This window comes from Neoarius graeffei, chromosome 8, assembly GCF_027579695.1.
Source record: "Neoarius graeffei isolate fNeoGra1 chromosome 8, fNeoGra1.pri, whole genome shotgun sequence".
Taxonomy (NCBI): Eukaryota; Metazoa; Chordata; class Actinopteri; order Siluriformes; family Ariidae; genus Neoarius; species Neoarius graeffei.
Window position 1 is genome coordinate 46,729,153 of NC_083576.1, and position 19,289 is coordinate 46,748,441.

Consider the following 19,289-nt stretch of genomic DNA (forward strand, 5'->3'; position numbering starts at 1 on the left):
ATTCTGGTCTAATTCTATTTATTGCAATAGGATTCCAAATACCCTATAAACATTCCATTCTGTTATGAATCAGGAAAAAAAAATATTATAAATCACAGCACTTTTTTTTAAGTACTTCATCTAATTTAACAATGTTACACAAAGATCGATCAATAACAGTTTTAAATATCACTTAATTCCACAGGGTGTCAATAATGGTGGACACCGGTGAAAGTGATCACTATTATCGACACCTCACGTGATTCTCAAACGCACGTTTAGATACAAAATGGTGACTGTCAAATGAAAGAGTAAGAAACAAAGTACGTTTCAACAAAGAGATCATGAAATACGGTGAATTTGAGAAGTAAAAACATGTCCATGATCTTTCCACCATGCTTACCTGCGATGATAACGTCCGGGTTTTCCTCAAATTGCTGATCACGTGAAAAAAATTCCATCTCAGGTAAAGAGCTGTGTCATCAGATGACAAGATCAAAGGGCGAGGCGGGTCTTCCAGTTGATTAATTAACCAATAATAACTGTTGTAACTGAAACTTACCTTTGGAAAATTGTTTTTTATTGGTAAATCAGAAAAGGGGGTGGCATGGTGGTGTAGTGGTTAGCGCTGTCGCCTCACAGCAAGAAGGTCCTGGGTTCGAGCCCCGTGGCCGGCGAGGGCCTTTCTGTGTGGAGTTTGCATGTTCTCCCCGTGTCCGCGTGGGTTTCCTCCGGATGCTCCGGTTTCCCCCACAGTCCAAAGACATGCAGGTTAGGTTAACTGGTGACTCTAAATTGACCGTAGGTGTGAATGTGAGTGTGAATGGTTGTCTGTGTCTATGTGTCAGCCCTGTGATGACCTGGCGACTTGTCCAGGGTGTACCCCGCCTTTCGCCCGTAGTCAGCTGGGATAGGCTCCAGCTTGCCTGCGACCCTGTAGAACAGGATAAAGCAGCTAGAGATAATGAGAATGAATGAGAAATCAGAAAAGGTGTCGATAATTATGGACTGTCGATATTTGTAGCTGCCGCTCTATTATGATTTTGTGTACAGTTGCATTTAGTCATTCACTTAGGAGATGCTTTTATCCAAAGCACTTTCGCAACACGGCAGAGTCTGATCAGTTTTTACAAACTGACCAAAAACAAAAAAATGTCATATTTGTAGCAAATATAGTTAGTTCTGTTCAGAAAATGTGTTTGACATGTTCAGATGCTGTTTAATGGCATGAATGAGAGACAGCTACAGCCTATAAATGTGTTGTAATGTGCTTGTCATGGCTGGTAGGTTTAATAACACGACTGAGGCACTGTGTCTCCCGAGATCAAGGGAATTCTTCCAGGATTGAGGACCTTGCATCAGGTAGTGATTCCTAATTTCTTAATTAATGTAACTTCTTTAAATTCTTAATTTAACAGTAAAAAAATAGAAATATGTATGAATAGAAGTATACTCCAAGATACTGAAACGGGGATTTATTTTTTTAAGAAAAAATGTAAATCACAAACCAAAAGTGGTATTTCTGCATTGTTTTCATAGTCAGTATAAAATATTGAGGGCTAAGAGCAATTATCTTAACAAGTCTATTTAAAACATAGTATTTCATCACTGAATGTAATTTAAAGGGATCCCCCAGCGGATTTATTCTCAAACTTATTTTATGTAAAATTAGTCATAGATTTCAAAAATCTAACTTTCATTTTTGGAGACCAAATAGTGTTTGAGAAAAAATAATTTTCTTTAAAATGTCCTATGGCTTTCTGCAGTGGTGGCGTATGCGATGACGTCATGTAGTGTTCGCTTGGAGCAACTCAGCAATTTATATTCTCTGTTTGCATTGTAGTTTTGCTAGTTTTAGAAGTTTTTTTTTACCGAATTTATCAGTTTTTAAATAAATATGCCTCACCGTGTAGCATATAAATACCACAATGATGCTAAAAAGAAAGCACAAGCTGGAACTAGACTGCATTTCTGCAGAGAAAATGCAAAGTGTGCTTGCTCAGTTATGGCAAAGCATCACTGACAGAAACTGGATCAGACATGAGACCTCACACTGCAAAATCTTTTTTTACATGATCTACAGATAGTGTGTTTGTGTGTGGCCCTGGTCAAAAACCTCACAGGATCTTTAAGGATCCATGAGGATTGTCAAAGACCTGCCAAAGATCCTTAAAGATAAGGATCTTTATAGGATCCTTAAAGGATGTTAGAACGATCTTCAAAGATCTTCATATGTAAAATCATTTGTAAAGATCCTCAAGGATTAGGCAAAGATCTTTCAAGGGCCCTACAAAGATCCTCATAATAATCCCCACAAAGATCTTTGCAAGGATCCTTTAAGATCCTCAAGGATTCAACAAGGATCTTTCAAAGATCTTAGAAGGATCAATTTCAAGATCTTATAAAGATCTTAACTGGAATCCTCAAGGATTTAATCAGGATCTTGTAAGGATCCTTGTCAAGGTTTGTGGGGATCCTTTAAGATCCTCAAGGATCTAATAAGGATCTTTCAGTTTTTTAAATTATCTTAATTCAGCAGAATTGGCAAGGATAGAAATAGATAGAAACTTAAATAATTATGAATCAGAATAATTGGATAAGGATATACCAAGGAATTCTGAATAACCAACATCTTAAAACGATCTTTGAAAGAATCTTTCATGATTTTCAAGGTTCAAAGCTCTTGAAAGGATCTCTTGGTCAATCAACTGACTTCTGGAAATGTCAGTGTATATGTTATGATAGTATCAATAAAGAATTTTTTTGTTTGGAATTGAATGTGGTTTTTGTTTTTTTAAGATTCTTGTAGATCTTGTCAAAAATTTCAAAGATCCTTGAAGATCTTGGCAAGAAAATTGAAGATCCTTGAAGAGCTTGGTAAGAAGTTAAAAGATCTTTGTAGATCCCTGAAGAGCTTGCCAAGAAAACTGAAGATCCTTGAAGATCTTGGCAAGAAAATTGAAGATCCTTGAAGATTTTGGCAAGAAGTTAAAAGCTCTTTGTAGATCTTGAAGATCTTGCCAAGAATTTTAAAGATCCTTGAAGATCTTTTGAGGATCTTTGTTGAGATTCTCAACAGGATCCTCAACAACCCTCTCAAAGAACTTGATGGATCCTTGAAGATCCTTGAAAGATTTTCACCAGGGGTGTGTACTGTACGTAGTGTGTTTAACAAATACTGTGTGTGGCTGCATGCTCTAAAATCTCAGTATAAACTGGCTCAACTTGCAGCACGACATTACGCTTCATGCTCTAAAATCTTTTTTTACATGAGCTGAAGCATCCTGAACCGGTGTAGTGTGCTTGTATACAGCTTTTGGATCAATGCACCTGTTCTCTTGTTCTTGTTTTCCTATCATTTTTTTCCCATAGAGAATAAATGGGGCTCAGGAATCGAACTGTCCTGCTTGGACACGCTTCATCGGAGACCCAACAAACTTCATGTGATACCTTAGACCAGCTCCCCCAATACATACAGTACATGCAATCAGTTCTGACCCACACTCATATTTTCCTTTCTTTTTGCTCATCCCCTTTTCCCCCCATTCACTTCCATTCATTTTCCCCCCATTCAAATGAATGGAGTTTCAGGAGGAAATCTTAGTGTCATATCACGCTGTACGCCTCACACTCTAAAATCTCTGTTTTAAATCATGCTGTGCTCTCTGTTAATCTACCCAGTGCCATGTAGGTCATATAAAAAAGATTTTAGACCCCAAAGTGTTATGTCAAGCTGCAAGTTGAGCCATTTAGAACCAAGATTTCAGAGCGCATAGCCACACACACTGCCACACACACTGTCACACACACAACACACACATTGCCACACACACTATCTGTACATCATGTAAAAAAATTTTGCAGTGTGAGGTCTCATGTCTGATGTAGTTTCTGTCGGTGACACTTTGCCACAGCTGATTGCTTTGCATTTTCGACGCAGAAATGCAATCAACTTCCATCTTGTGCTTTCTTTTTAGCATCATTGTGGCATTTATATGCGACACAATGAGGCATACTTATTTAAAAACTGATAAATTCAGTAAAATACTTGTAAAACTAGCAAAACTACGATGCAAACAGAGACTATAAACAGCTGAGCTGCTCCAAGCGAACACTACATGATGTCATCGCATACATCACCACCACAGGAAGCCCATCTGACATTTTAGAGAAAATTCATTTTTCTCGAACACTATTTTGTCTCCGAAAATGAAAGTTTGACTTTTGAAATCTGCAACTGTTTTTACTTAAAATAAGTTTGAGTATAAATCCGCTGAAGGATCCCTTTAAGGTGTAAAATACCACAACATACCATAACTGGGTTACTGTCTTGTATGCTTGAATGTATGCTGCATGTTTTGTTTTTTGTTTGTTTGTTTGTTTGTTTGTTTTTAAGTGAATTGTTCATGTCTAGATTGTAGATTTCTAGTGATAAGTGAAAGCTGAAAAGTGTTTGCTCTCATAGTCTGTGTGTGTCTGTGCCTTCCAGAGGAGTGGGAGTTGAACATGGAGGACCTGACTCTCGGGGAAGAGCTGGGAAGTGGTCAGTTTGGTCTGGTGTTGGAGGGCTCGTGGTGCGGTGAGAAGGTGGCTGTAAAGACGATCCGCGAAGGGGCCATGTCCGAAGAGGAGTTTAAAGAGGAGGCAAAGGTTATGATGTAAGTGACGATTTAGTCATTCACACCAACTGTTTCCACCACAGAACATATTAAATGTGAAGCTGAAAACAATGTTCAACTGCTTTGTCCACATATTAGTAATAATGGCATATTAACAGAATAATCACAGTAATAGTTGGTGATAAATGGAAACTCACCAGAGCCTACACCAACAAGAAGTACAATAGTGTTGCAATTAAAAAGTGGAATTGAAGCTTTAAGAAAAAAGAAAAAAAAACACGCTCCCACAGCTCATTCAAATTGACCTTGTTGTGGAATTTCCTGAGCAAATATGAAATCTTCTACTTTTGTTTTTTTAGTTTTTGCCAAGATAAACTGTTATTAAAACATTAAGGTTTTGTATTTAAAAGTTTATGTTGAGTTTGATTACTTGTTATTCATTTGCGTTTTCACTTTATCTCTTTCTCTCAACACTTGAAGCCTTTCTGTGTTGATGTCCAACTTAGCTAAGATTTCTGTTCAATTCTGAACCATTCAGAAATGATTGCTACACTGCACTGTTTATGGAAACCTGCGTGCTGTTCACTGTGACCACATTACTACTTCTTCTGTCTGATTCTGTTCACTATGACTTCCTGCACCACAGGAAAGTGTCCCATCCAAAGCTGGTAAGGTTGTATGGTATGTGCACCCAGCAGTCCCCCATGTACCTGGTGTTTGAGTTTCTGGAGAACGGCTGCTTGACAGAGTTCCTGCGCTCCAGAAAAGGTTGTGTTTCACAGGAAATTCTGCTGGGCATGTGTACAGATGTGAGTGAAGCAATGGCTTACCTGGAGAGCTCAAATTTTATTCACAGAGACCTGGTGAGTCTTTGTTTCCAACAATTGCCCATCATTCAGAAATCATGAAATCTAAATTTGTTCCAAAATGTACTTTACAGGCTGCAAGAAACTGTTTGGTTTCAGGAGACCTTGTGGTGAAAGTCTCAGATTTTGGAATGACCAGGTAAGAAAGCAAAATGTCATAAATATAACAAATATAACAAATTGTTGTTGTTATTGTAATTAAAATATAACAAATTGTTGTTAAAATATAACAAATTGTTATATAAATGTTAAAATATAACAAATTGTTGTTGTTATTGTAATTATTCTTCATTCTCAAAATAAATCAATCAATAAATAAATACCACTGCTTTCTTAGACACCTGGTATTCTTGATGTTGTGTCATCTTGCAGGTTCGTACTGGATGACCAATACACCAGCTACACCAGCAAATTTCCTGTAAAGTGGTCTTCTCCAGAAGTGATCAGATATAACAAATTCAGCAGCAAGTCAGATGTGTGGTCATTTGGTGAGAGCACAATGATGACACCGTTTCATATGTATTATACCCCTGCTCCAAAGGAGGGGGGAGATACTGTTTTTTTACCTCTGTCTGTCCGTCCATCCGTATCTCCGTCTGTCCGAAACACCCTTTTTCTCAGCAACCACAAATCATAGCCACTGGGTATCAAACTTCAGCTTGGGGTTCTATGCCGTGTATACCATTTTCAGGTCTGTCGCTCATCGACTTTCTGTTTACCGATTGAATGTATTTATGGAACATATAGCATGGATTTACAAAATTTTTGTAACACGTTTCTCAGCAACTACAAATCACAACCGCTTAATATTTGGTACTGAGCTTCAGCTTGGGGTTCTATGCCCTGTATACCATTTTCAGGTCTGTCCCACATCGACTTCCTGTTTACCGACTGAATGTATTTGTGAAACATATAGGGTGGATTTTGACGGTATTTCAAGAAGCAAAATGCTATTTCAAAATGACAGCTTAGTTAAGTGTCCTATTCCTTTGATTGCTTGCATTCTGATATAAGCGAGAGTGTGTGGGGGGGGATACATAAGTGAGCAGTATCTTGTTTTAAACTAAAGATAGGCATAGCAGGCAAAAATTCAAATTCAGTCCAAATTGCTTAAAACTGCTCTCATTGAATTCAGAATTGAATGCAGAACAACATACTCTTTATAGGTGGATCTTAATCAACTAATTATGTGACTTATGAAGTGAATGGGTTGGACCAGCTCTTATTTAGGGGTTTCATACGAAAGGGGGTGAATACCTATGCACACTCCAGATTTCTGTTTTTTCATCTTAATTATTGCTTGTGTCACAATAATTTTCACCTTTAAAGTGGTAGGCATGTTGTGTAAATCAAATGGTGCTAACCCTCCAAATATCCATTTTAATTCCAGCTTGTAATGCAACAAAACAGGACAAACACCAAGGGGAATGAATACTTTTGCAAGACACTGTGAATCAAAGATTGAAAAAACGGCTTAATTTTTAGAAAACTGCCATAATATTCTGCATTAGGATCACATGGTCCAAAATGGGTCTCATTAATGAATGAGATCAAATGTGTTTTCTTAATAACTTTTATATTTTTCAAGATATTTACATGGAAATTGGCAGGCACATAGATGGTTGTATACTGAATACAAAGTAATTAGTAAAATACAAAAAAAATAGTAAAAACACACTATGCAAATGTGTATTTAATTAGTTTTAATTATGCTAATTATGTAAAAACGTTCAATCGGTACACTCTCTTCTTCAAAGTTTCACCAAATGGCTTTATTTGTGCAATATAAAGCTGATCTTAACTCTCATTTATACATCACAAAGAAGGAGAAATCACTGTTAATTACAATTACAAATTACAAATGCAATTATAAAATATGCATAAATAAGTACTGAATGTCATTCACATCTACCGTTCTCTATCAAAATAAAAACGTAAAAAAAATAATATTTCTAATACTCTTTTTGTGCTCTGTAGGCCTTTGTATTTCCAAGTAGGGTCGAATAGTGTTTACATGAAACAATATAAATGATTATTTTGATTAATATTCACAGCTTTCAAGGCTAACCTCAAAAACACTGTGTGAGCCGCATCCAATAAACAATTCCAGTTAATAGAATTGAAACTGACACTCGCAATTCTGTCTTCCATTTTTAAAACTATCATTCCGACCACTAAGATCTCAATCTTAGATCAATATTTTTCATGAAAACAACTACAGTTATATTCTAAAATAGTTTTTTTTTACATGAATCAGTTTGATTTGAAAAAATAAGTAAGTAAAGTTATGAGAACTCAGTTCAAAATCTCCCATGAACCATAACATCAAAACTAGCAGACGGAAAATTTTGCTGAATCCTTCATCAGAAACAGTGAGAGCAACAGAACATAGCTATAAAAGTTATCTGATTGATATTCACGAGTAATCCAGTCAGAAAACGATCAGAAGAGAGAGAGCCTGACTCAAAAAGCACCGGCAGTTTCCCAACGTCACACGAGCAGAGTTTTTACCCTGTTGTACCAACTTCAACCTGCCGTTACTCCCAAAGTACTGAACAGTTCTTAATGAGATAAATTTCTTTGGAAATCAGCAATTATAAGCTTTTTAATGATTCTATTCACAATAGAAAATATTCAAGAGTTAAGCAATGACAGATGTGGAAACTTAAATGAGCGTCTGCTCAATTTTCACAGCACGACCAGTGAGCATCTGATATGCCGACCGGACTTGTAGTACTCTTGTCCAGGACTTGGATTCAAGTCCGACTCGTTCCCTAATTTTAAGGACTCGTGACTTGACTTGGACTTGAGCACTGATGACTTGGACTCGGACTCGTGCATTCACTGCATTCGGACTTGTAAATTGGAGTAAAATGGCGGCAAAGTGGTGTAGTGGTTATCACTGTCGCGTCACAGCAAGAAGGTTCCAGGTTCGAACCTTACAGCCGACAGGGGCCTTTCTGTGTGGAGTTTGCATGTTCTCCCCATGTCTGTGTGGGTTTCCTCCGGGTGCTCCAGTTTCCCCCACAGTTCAAAGACATGCACATTGTACAATGGGGCCACTGTAATTGGCGCAAGCTGTAGTGGTTTCCAAGCCATAATGTATGCACATATATAGATTTTGCTATGGCAAAAAGCTCATCTCATCTCATTATCTGTAGCCGCTTTATCCTGTTCTACAGGGTCGCAGGCAAGCTGGAGCCTATCCCAGCTGGCTACGGGCGAAAGGCGGGGTACACCCTGGACAAGTCGCCAGGTCATCACAGGGCTGACACATAGACACAGACAACCATTCACACTCACATTCACACCTACGGTCAATTTAGAGCCACCAGTTAGCCTAACCTGCATGTCTTTGGACTGTGGTGGAAACCGGAGCACCCGGAGGAAACCCACGCGGACACGGGGAGAACATGCAAACTCCGCACAGAAAGGCCCTCGCCGGCCCCGGGGCTCGAACCCAGGACCTTCTTGCTGTGAGGCGACAGCGCTAACCACTACACCACCGTGCCGCCCCAGCAAAAAGCTAATAAATTAAAAAATTAAATAGACGAGGATTCCGATTTTTTCTTTATTTTTTTGCAACATGCCATAATAATTTGACGTAAGATATTTATATTTACATTAATTTTTGTACTAATTTTGTGCAAGAGTGTCACACTTGCGCTCCTTGGCGCGTGCATCAGATAGACTCTCAGGCATGCTCCAGACAGCACCAAGCGGACTCTCATGTGCGCACTGTAAAAGGTTTCACACAAAGGCAGCAACAGCCACCATCAAATGGTGTGGTTGGAGTTTTGTTCTCGGACACGACTCGAAATTTTCTTTAATGACTTGGACTTGACTCGGACTTGAACACTGGGGACTCGAGACTGGACACGGACTCAAGGTTCAGTGACTCGATTACAACACTGATGCCTACTAATGAAAAGAATGTGAGAAAAAAACATCATATTGTAGCTTTTTAAAATTTGTTTATTTTATTTCACCTAGTTTTATCTCCTAATGCACGGTATACTACAATACAATAAAGAAATCGGAAATAGTTAGCAAAGCTTTGAACATTATTCTATGGTGATATGAATAATAATGATAATGATGATATTACAAAATGTTAATTAAACCAAACTCTTCTTATAAACATAAAAAGTCTAACAGTAATCATATTAACAAATCCTTTTGATAGAAATTCAATTTTTCTTAACCGTATGTTTTTATGTCCTGAAATTGCTTGATTAAATTAGAAATTTTATGACAATTGGTCATGATGTTGTAAATGAATATATGTACACTTATCATACTGTCTGTTTATCACACTGATCCTCTTACACATTGATCAGTGAGTACATCTATTGTTAAGTCGAACCTGAAAAACAAAAGAATAATCAAAAATAAAGATGCGCTTTGGTATATTCTCTGGCTCAGGTGTGTTAATGTGGGAGGTGTTCAGCGAAGGCCGACTGCCCTACGAGTGCCGAAGTAATGCAGAAGTGGTGGAATCCCTAAACGCAGGACTAAGGTTACTGAAACCCCGACTCTGTCCAGAACCTGTTTACCAGATAATGCACTGGTGCTGGAAGGAGGTATGTGAACAAATTTCTGTTATGTATTTTATTCTGACACTGCTATTCTGTCAAAATTATTCCCTAGAATACCGTGTTTAAGTAAAATCACACATAGCAAGTTTTGTTCAGATACTGGGGTCCAACTAGGTCAAACACAATAATAAGGTTTGCTCACCAAGTATCAGCAAAACATTACTGAATGTTTCCAAAAAATTAATTCATTCATTATCTCTAGCCGCTTTATCCTGTTCTACAGGGTCGCAGGCAAGCTGGAGCCTATCCCAGCTGACTACGGGTGAAAGGCGGAGTACACCCTGGACAAGTCACCAGGTCATCACAGGGCTGACACATAGACAACCATTCACACTCACATTCACACCTACGGTCAATTTAGAGTCACCAGTTAACCTAACCTGCATGTCTTTGGACTGTGGGGGAAACCGGAGCACCCGGAGGAAACCCACGCGGACACGGGGAGAACATGCAAACTCCACACAGAAAGGCCCTCGCCGGCCATGGGGCTCGAACCCGGACCTTCTTGCTGTGAGGCGACAGCGCTAACCACTACACCACCGTGCCGCCCATTTCCAAAAAATATTAAACACAAAAGAAAACAAACAAACAAAAAGAAACATTTGTTACATCAGTAGATTTTACTACAACCACAAATCAGAAAAAGTTGGGATGGTGTGGAAAATGCAATAAATAAATAAATAATAAAGCAGTCATTTCTAAATATACTTTGACTTGTATTTCACCGCAGACAGTATGAACCAAAGATATTTCATGTTTTGTCTGGTCAGCTTCATTTCATTTGTTAATATACATCCATTCCTGCATTTCCTGCAATACATTCCAAAAATGTTGGGACGGGGCAATTTAGGGCTAGTAATGAGGTAAAACACTTAAATAATGATGTGGTTTGAAACAGGTGATTGAAATTATGATTTGGTACAAAATCAGTATCCAGGAAAAGCCTAGTTTTTGAGGAGCAAAGACGGGATAAGGATCTCCAGTTTGTCAACAAACGTGTGAGAAAATTATTGAAATGTTTCAAAACAATGTTCCTCAAAGAAAGATAGGAAGGGATTTGGATATTTCACCCTCTACAGTGTATAATATCATTAAACAATTCAAGGAATCTGTTGGAAGTTTGGTGCGTAAAGGGCAAGGGCACAAGCCTAAGCTGAACACCTGTGATCTCCAATCCCTCAGACGACACCGCATCAAGAACTGCCATTCATTTATAGCTGATATAACCATGTGGGCTCGGGATTACTTTGGCAAACCTTTGTCAAGCACTAGAATACAGAGTTACTTCCGCAAATGCCAGTTAAAACTTTACTGTACAAAAAGAAAGCCTTATATTAATTGTGTCCAGATGCACCACCGACTTCTCTGGGCTCGGAGGCATCTGATATGGACCATCACACAGTGGAAATGTGTTTTGTGGTCAGATGAATCAGTATTCCAGGTCCTTTTTGGAAGAAATGGACACTGTGTGCTCTGGACCAAAGATGAAAAGGGCCATCCAGACTGTTACCAACAAGTCCAAACGCCAGGGTCTGTCATGGTATGATGTTGTGTCAGTGCCCTTGGCAAAAGTAACTTACACTTCTGTGTATGGAAGCATGAATGCAGAAAAGTATATTGCTGCCTTCAAGATGACATCTTTTCCAGGATTACTGAAACAAGACAATGCAAAATCACTTTCTGTACATGTTATACACATTACAAAGGAATGGATGCGGAAGAAGAGGGTGCCTGATCCCCTCTGTCCCCAATAGAGAATGTGTGGTGAATTTTGAAATGAAAAATATGATAACAACGACCCCGTACTTTTTCAAATCTTCAGACCTTTTTGCAGGAAGAATGAGACAAAATAACACCTGGAACGTTTCATCACTTGGTGTCTTCAGTCCCTAAACATCTTTTAAGTATTGTGAGAAGGAATGGCAACATTACAAAGTGGTAAATACTTTAAAAGTCCCAACATTTTTTGAAATGTGTTGCAAGAACCAAAATTGAAATAAGTGTTTATTTTGAAAAAACAATAAAATTCATAAGGTAGAACATCAAATAATGTGCTGTTCTATTGTTTTGAGTGCAATACAGATCAAAGATTATTTACATATCATTGTTTTCAGTTTCAATTTTAATTTCAACATACCGTCCCAACGTGGTGTAGTGGTTAGCGTTGTCGCCTCACAGCAAGAAGGCCCGGGTTCGAGCCCTGTGGCCGGCGAGGGCCTTTCTGTGCAGAGTTTGCATGTTCTCCCCGTGTCCGCATGGGTTTCCTCCGGGTGCTCCGGTTTCCCCCACAGTCCAAAGACATGCAGGTTAGGTTAACTGGTGACTCTAAATTGACCGTAGGTGTGAATGAGAGTGTGAATGGTTGTCTGTGTCTATGTGTCAGCCCTGTGATGACCTGGCGACTTGTCCAGGGTGTACCCCGCCTTTCGCCCGTAGTCAGCTGGGATAGGCTCCAGCTTGCCTGTGAGCCTGTAGGACAGGATAAAGTGGCTAGAGATAATGAGATGAGATGAGATACCGTCCCAACTTTTTCTGATTTGGGGTGGTATATCAATCCAGTCGTTTCGTATTTTTATTTTAAAAAATAAATACTGACAATACACTGGAAAAATGATCTTAGCAAGTTAAAACGTCTTGAATATATTTAATATTTTGAATATAAGCCCTGTGATGACCTGGCGACTTGTCCAGGGTGTACCCCGCCTTTCGCCCGTAGTCAGCTGGGATAGGCTCCAGCTTGCCTGCGACCCTGTAGAAGGATAAAGCGGCTAGAGATAATGAGATGAGATGAGATGAGATTTTGAATATATATATATACTTGAATATATTTAATGTACTGAATGTGTTTAATATTCCCCATTAGTATCAATATGCAGGTGATTATAGAAAATTATGCGCGCTGATTGGTTGAAAAATTCAGACTATTTCTCGATAATCACCTCGAGCAACTCAGCAAAATGGCAGCCAATCGCTTGGTCACCGTAAGTGAGGAAGAATTACAAATTCTGAAAGAAAATGCTGTTCCTAAAAGCACTAAAGATGTGACAAAGTTTGGTCTAAAATTATTCAAAGGTAAGGTGGAATTGTGATTTATTTTATTTATTTCAAAACAAAGTATTTTATGTGAGTCGGCATAGATAAGTGATACAAGTCTACACACATTACATATGCATGTGGCTTTTAAAGTTTGAAATAATTTTTTAATACAATTTTTTAAATAATCACTTGTGTATTTATACTAAAACAATTATCCACCATAGGCTCAGTGAATATCGTTGATTATTATACATACGAGACGCTTTTTCCATGGAATAAAAACATGTATTCTATTCCCTTCTAGTGGGTTTATTGATGGCATGCAATATTGTTATCATATCGCTTTTCCTCCATGTATTACACCACTCTACCCAATGGAGAACGAACGTGCAATATTGTTATAATATTCTTATAATGGCCCTAAATTATCCACTATTTTTTCCTGCTTCACCATGACCCAATACAAGATAGTACATCATGCATCATGTGGTGGGCTTTCCCCGTTCACGCAAGGCATTGTGGGATACAAATTTGAAACAGGAGAGAACAATAGAGGATGCGAATGAAACGTGAAAGACCAACTACAGTAACGGAAAGCGAGAAGAAAAGATGTTATGTTGCAAAGGAAAGGAAACACAGGACCAAACTGATAAATATCGGCGGTCAGCGTGCGAGCACCTCGGTGTGATCAGCTGTTCATTTAGTGACAGAATGATGTAACTGTCAGTGCACGGTCAAGGTAAACCTGTGCATGTGCACACGGACTTCATCTGTCTGCTTGACTATGCGAAGCGAGCAATTTCATGCACATTATTTGCTCGTGAATCCCTTCAACTTAAATAACTTCCCAGCTACAGAATGGCCTGGGTTTTTTTTTTCCCGATGTTACAGAAATAAACATATATCACAATGACCAAATTTCAGAGGGAACTAAATTTCACCGATTTTATGAAATCGAAAGGCCGTCTAGTTTTAATGGAGTGCATATTTTGCTCCTGGTGGGCATTGATATGATATTTAGATTTGTTGATGTAGAATCGAATGACTTTGTGAAGTCAGATTTCTCTGGCAGATCCGACAGAGCACTCCACTGATGGATAGGACTCAGTATGATGGACTCGCAAATGGACATTCATCCTGACACATGATACAAAGAATTGTTAGTTGTTATTAGATGGCTCCCAGGCACCAAATTTTAAACCATGTCTCTGAAGGTTCTCCGTTATCCAGGTCATAGTAAACTGTAGGTGCTAAAGAAGGCAACTGGACTTGCTTGAAATTCTTGGAGACGTTTCACCTCTCATCCGAAAGGCTTCTTTCGGAAAAGAGAAGGAGCAAAAACACATCAAGGAAGCACTTCAGAAGTGCAGGTATCCCAACTGGGCTTTCGTCAAGACCAGAAAAAGAAACATAATGGACAGGGAAGAAAATTGAAACAAATGCAAGAACATTGTCATTCCCTACATTTCTGGACTATCTGAGAAACTCAGGAGGATCTTCTACAAACACAATATTCTGGTACATTTCAGACCCAGCAACACTCTGATGCAGAAATTGGTCTACCCCAAGGACAGAATACCCAGACACAAACAGGACAATGTAGTGTACGCAATTCAATGCAGTGCGGAATGCACAGACCTGTACATTGAGGAAACGAAACAACCGCTTCACAGGTGCATGGCTCAACACAGGAGAGTCAGTTCCTCAGGCCAGGACTCTGCAGTCTACCTTCATCTCAATAACAAAGGACACTTCTTTCAGGACTGCAATGTATGCATTTTAGCCAGAGAAGACCGGTGGTTTGAAAGAGGAGTAAAAGAAGCCATCTTTGACAACCTGGAATGACCATCATTGAACAGAGGAGGTGGTCTGAGACACCACTTATCAGCCACCTACAATGCAGTCCTTGGCACACGTCCCAGAAAACTGAATACACATCCACACCAAGACTCAGCTGACTTCAATGACTCACAGGATGGCAGAGATCCAACAACCCACAGATCACCCTAACCACCCTCTAGGCCACTAACACCGTTCACACCCAGCCCCCCAGTGACCTACACCTACAGAATGACTGAGAGGGTCAACGACCCAGGTGACCTCAACAACTCTCCTTAGGGTTGCTTTTGGTCCAATAGATGACTTGCAACCATGTGATCAAAATGTCCTACGTCATGAGCATCCGCCATGATGGTGGATATCCAAAGCAACTAGAATGGTAGCCGCTGAAAGCGTGTCTGTAAACAATGCTGAATTTCCTCAGTATTACCATGATTTGAACGGTCAAGTGAAGATAGATATGTGTGGTTTGGACCCATATTTAAAAAATTCAGGCTTTTCTGAAGATGCTTCTACTGACCATCGAGTACAAATACAGGTCATTTCGTCCCATGACCATTTCATCCAAAGCCTTTTTCATATGGACTATCAGTTATTTTATATTTCAGATATTTGTTTGTTCGCAAAAAGGAGGAATTCTCAATGGAATTTGACCGACGCAAAACACATTTTTGTAAAGTAAATGAGTGCCATAGTATGGATCATATTAAATCTTTAGGCACTGAGCAACGCTCTCACGGCGGCTTCATTTGCGAATCCCGGGCCGAGGCGTGGTCCTACCAACCCGAGATTGTGCTCTTTCCAAGGGGGAGGCTTAGAGGGAGGTGTCTGTCAAATTTGGCTTCACTGCGAGCTCCGTTGGCCAAGTTCTTAATTTTTAAAGCCGGCTGGATCATGTTAAATCTTTAGGCGCAAAGTGTTCATTCGCAAACACAGGAATACCTGAAATATAAAATAACTGATAGTGCGTATGAAAAAGGCTTTGGATGGAATATCTTAACTATTGGATGAAATGGTCATTGGACGAAGTGTCCTGATCCCTTCATCTCCTCTCTGTACTAAGCCTCAGAGTTTCCTCGCCCTCTTTCCAAATCACGGCCGGAATTCTAAAAAATTGGAACATGCCACGGTCACGAGTACTGTTGTGACCACAACCATATACAGCACAAAGATATGGCGTAGCTAAAAGAACATTTAAAGCGGTGGAAAAACAAAGAGAGTCACGCACGCTTGACTATGTTTTGAATGGAATGCCGCTTGACCCCGCATTCGTATCTCCACCAACATGGCCGACACCCGGATTTCTATTTTGCTTTGACGTCACTTGCAAGTCGAAGATAGAGGATAAATACCTGGAACTCCCCACTAGTCAGACAGAACTGAAGAAGCCTTTCGGATGAGAGGTGAAATATCTTCAAGATTTTTAAATAATCGCCTTAAATATTCTTGCACAACATTTAAATCAGCACCCGACCATCACAACAACTAACCAGAGGCTGAACAGATCACACCATTCCGAAACATAGCACCTTTTATCCTGTACCTTCAATAACCAGCTCATGAAATATGTTTGGTTTAAATTCAGAATGATCGATCATTGTCTTTGAACGACTTCCAGAATTTCTGATGGTTTACTCCTCTATCTATGTAATGTGAATCATTGTGACAGCAGTGCAAGTGACATCCTGTAAATGTGTAGAGGTGGCTAAGAAAAGCAGGGAAGTATGGGAAGAAGGAGCATAACTGGATTTTGCACAATTTTTTTTATGTTTATAATTAACCATTGTTAACCATTGATAATAAGAGTGCCTGCATTTTGAAATATGTCCTCTTCTTCTTCTTCTTCTTTTAACAGAAACCTGAAGACCGGCCATCCTTTGTCCTGCTCTTGCATGAACTGGCTTCTCTCATAGACATCTGACCTCTGATATCAACATTGCTTATGAAAATAGAATGTATAGGCCATAACATTTTATTTATTTGTATATTCTATTTATTCTTTTCCTTTTGCACTAAAAATCTGTCTATTTTTCTGGACTGCATATCTGTGATGGAATAATGTCTTTTTGGACAGCCAAATTTCCTGATCTCCTTTTTCTCCTTTAGGGGGCGCAATTCAGTAGCCATCGAGGCAATTTCTGAGACTAAAAGAGCATTTGCACTCTCAGTAATATTCATTAACTGCTTGTTTATATCTGTCTATAGCAAACAGAAAGCATTTACAGCAGGATATTTTGCAAGTTAACATCAAACAGTGTTTATTACTATGTCCATACTTGTGTAATAGATGTGTAATATATGGATTCAATTTCAAGAAAAGAACACATGTTCTGAAGTAATACATTTGCGTAAATATTTTAAGCCTTGTACAGACTTAGTGATTGTGTGATCATATCAAAGGTGTACATTCACATCACGGATGGTGTTCACACTATACAGTAATTTCATCTGTTTGAATGAGCCTGCATTTCCTCAGCAGGTGGGTTGCCAAATCGTCCAAAAACAACCCAGTTTCACTTCAATGCGACACCTATGAATATAAACCAATTCCCAATCAAGGCATCGGATTATATTTTCTGATATGGTCAGCCTCAGATTGTTCAATAAAAGATCATCTTTGTTATCTGGCTATGTTGCATTTTGTCTAGGGTTTGCTCATCTAATCCTACGATATGAGCCTTCAACAATCATACAAATGAAATAAGGAAAAAAAAATTTTTTGCGGTCTGGTTTCCATCAAATCCTGCGCTCTGATTGGCTGGCGAGTGGGTCCGTATCCTACGATACAGACCCCAGTTACGGACCCCGGTTATGGACCTTTGGCGGCTCGCTCGTTCACAACAACAACAAACATGGTAGCATTTTTTGTCAACATTTATCTTTTTTATAAGATTTATTTATAAGATTATCAAAAATCTTATAAATTTTTGCCAGCATTTCTCAGGAGAATAGCATTAATTTTACAGCATGGATAGCTATAACAACAGTGTTCACAGCGAAAGCGAGTTTTACTACCCTGAGGAAGAAGAAATAAAAGAAAACATTTCAGGAGAAAGCTAAAAACCTCTAACTTGCTAACGCTGAGCAAAAACATGGCTGAATCCTGAATGACTCAATTTTGTATAAATAGGGGACTACATAGGTGGCAAAATGTAGTTTTTTTCCTGCCATGGAAGTGCACTTGGAGGAATCCATTTCCATTACAGCCGTGCATGAGGATTCAAAATGGCGGCTCAGCTCGGTTTTCCCTTTCGGGCGCTCTCGTTTTCTGTTAGAATTTGGTAAAGGAAAAAAAAATGATTTACCAGCTTAAGGTCGGTCCATATAGTAAAATACCGTGACCTCGGTCAGTACTTTCAAGACCTCAGTCATGGTATTTCATGATACGGCCCTCCCAGCTGGTAAATAACATATATATATTTAACACTAGGCGGCATGGTGATGTAGTGGTTAGCGCTGTCGCCTCACAGCAAGAAGGTCCTGGGTTTGAAGCCGGCGACGGCCTTTCTGTGTGGTGTTTGCATGTTCTTCCCGTGTGCAGGATGACCTGGCGACTTGTCCAGGGTGTCCCCCGCCTCTTGCCCATAGTCAGTTGGGATAGGCTCCAGCTTGCCTGCGACCCTGTAGAACAGGATAAGCGGCTAGAGGAGGGCGGCCCCATGTGGACAGTCGGGGGTCGCGCCTGGAGTATGCTCTGGACTCTTGCAGTGGTGCTTTTGTGGCTGGGGACTGCGGTTGTCGTGAACGGTTTTACGCTCGGGTTTCTGTCGGTGGGGGGTTTATAGCATCAATGAAGCTGACTTTATGTTAGGACTGTTAATGTTATAGTCATATTGTCTGTTGTTGCCCAAATGAGGATGGGTTCCCTTTTGAGTCTGGTTCCTCTCGAGGTTTCTTCCTCTTGTCGTCTGAGGGAGTTTTTCCCTTGCCACCATCGCCACAGGCGTGCTCATCGGGGATAGATTAGCGATAAAATTAGCTCATATTTTAAGTCGTTCAAATTCTGTAAAGCTGCTTTGCAACAATGCTTATTGTTAAAAGCGCTATACAAATAAACTCGACTTCATGGGCGTAGCGTACGCGGGGGACATGTCCCCCGCACTTCCTGTATTTGTGCCCTCTGTCCCCCGCACTTTTTACAGCCATTACAACCACTCAATTAATTTTTAACACGTGGAAACGCGTTTTTCTGAGCCGCCTCTAAACGCATCATGAACAGGCGGCAAACAAACACCGCTGTAAAAACGCTTTAGAAAATATTGTATGAGTATCTTTGGTGTGATTCAGATCTGGGCAGTGCTTCTGTATGTTCAGCAAACCAGCCAAGAGGCTAAAGACTTTAGACAGTTTTT

At 39.6% G+C, this 19,289-nt stretch overlaps 1 protein-coding gene across 1 annotated transcript in view; it reads left to right on the forward strand.

Moving 5' to 3' along the window:
- itk (IL2 inducible T cell kinase) overlaps positions 1–17,560 on the forward strand; it is a 28,585-nt gene extending 11,025 nt beyond the window's left edge. The window contains exons 11-17 of the mRNA XM_060927696.1: positions 1,267–1,341; positions 4,469–4,637; positions 5,245–5,461; positions 5,539–5,603; positions 5,837–5,952; positions 9,890–10,047; positions 16,793–17,560. Coding sequence (XP_060783679.1) covers positions 1,267–1,341; positions 4,469–4,637; positions 5,245–5,461; positions 5,539–5,603; positions 5,837–5,952; positions 9,890–10,047; positions 16,793–16,858 — 866 coding nt within the window. The 3' untranslated portion in view covers positions 16,859–17,560. The remainder of the gene's footprint in view (positions 1–1,266; positions 1,342–4,468; positions 4,638–5,244; positions 5,462–5,538; positions 5,604–5,836; positions 5,953–9,889; positions 10,048–16,792) is intronic.
- Positions 17,561–19,289: the final 1,729 nt, after the last annotated feature.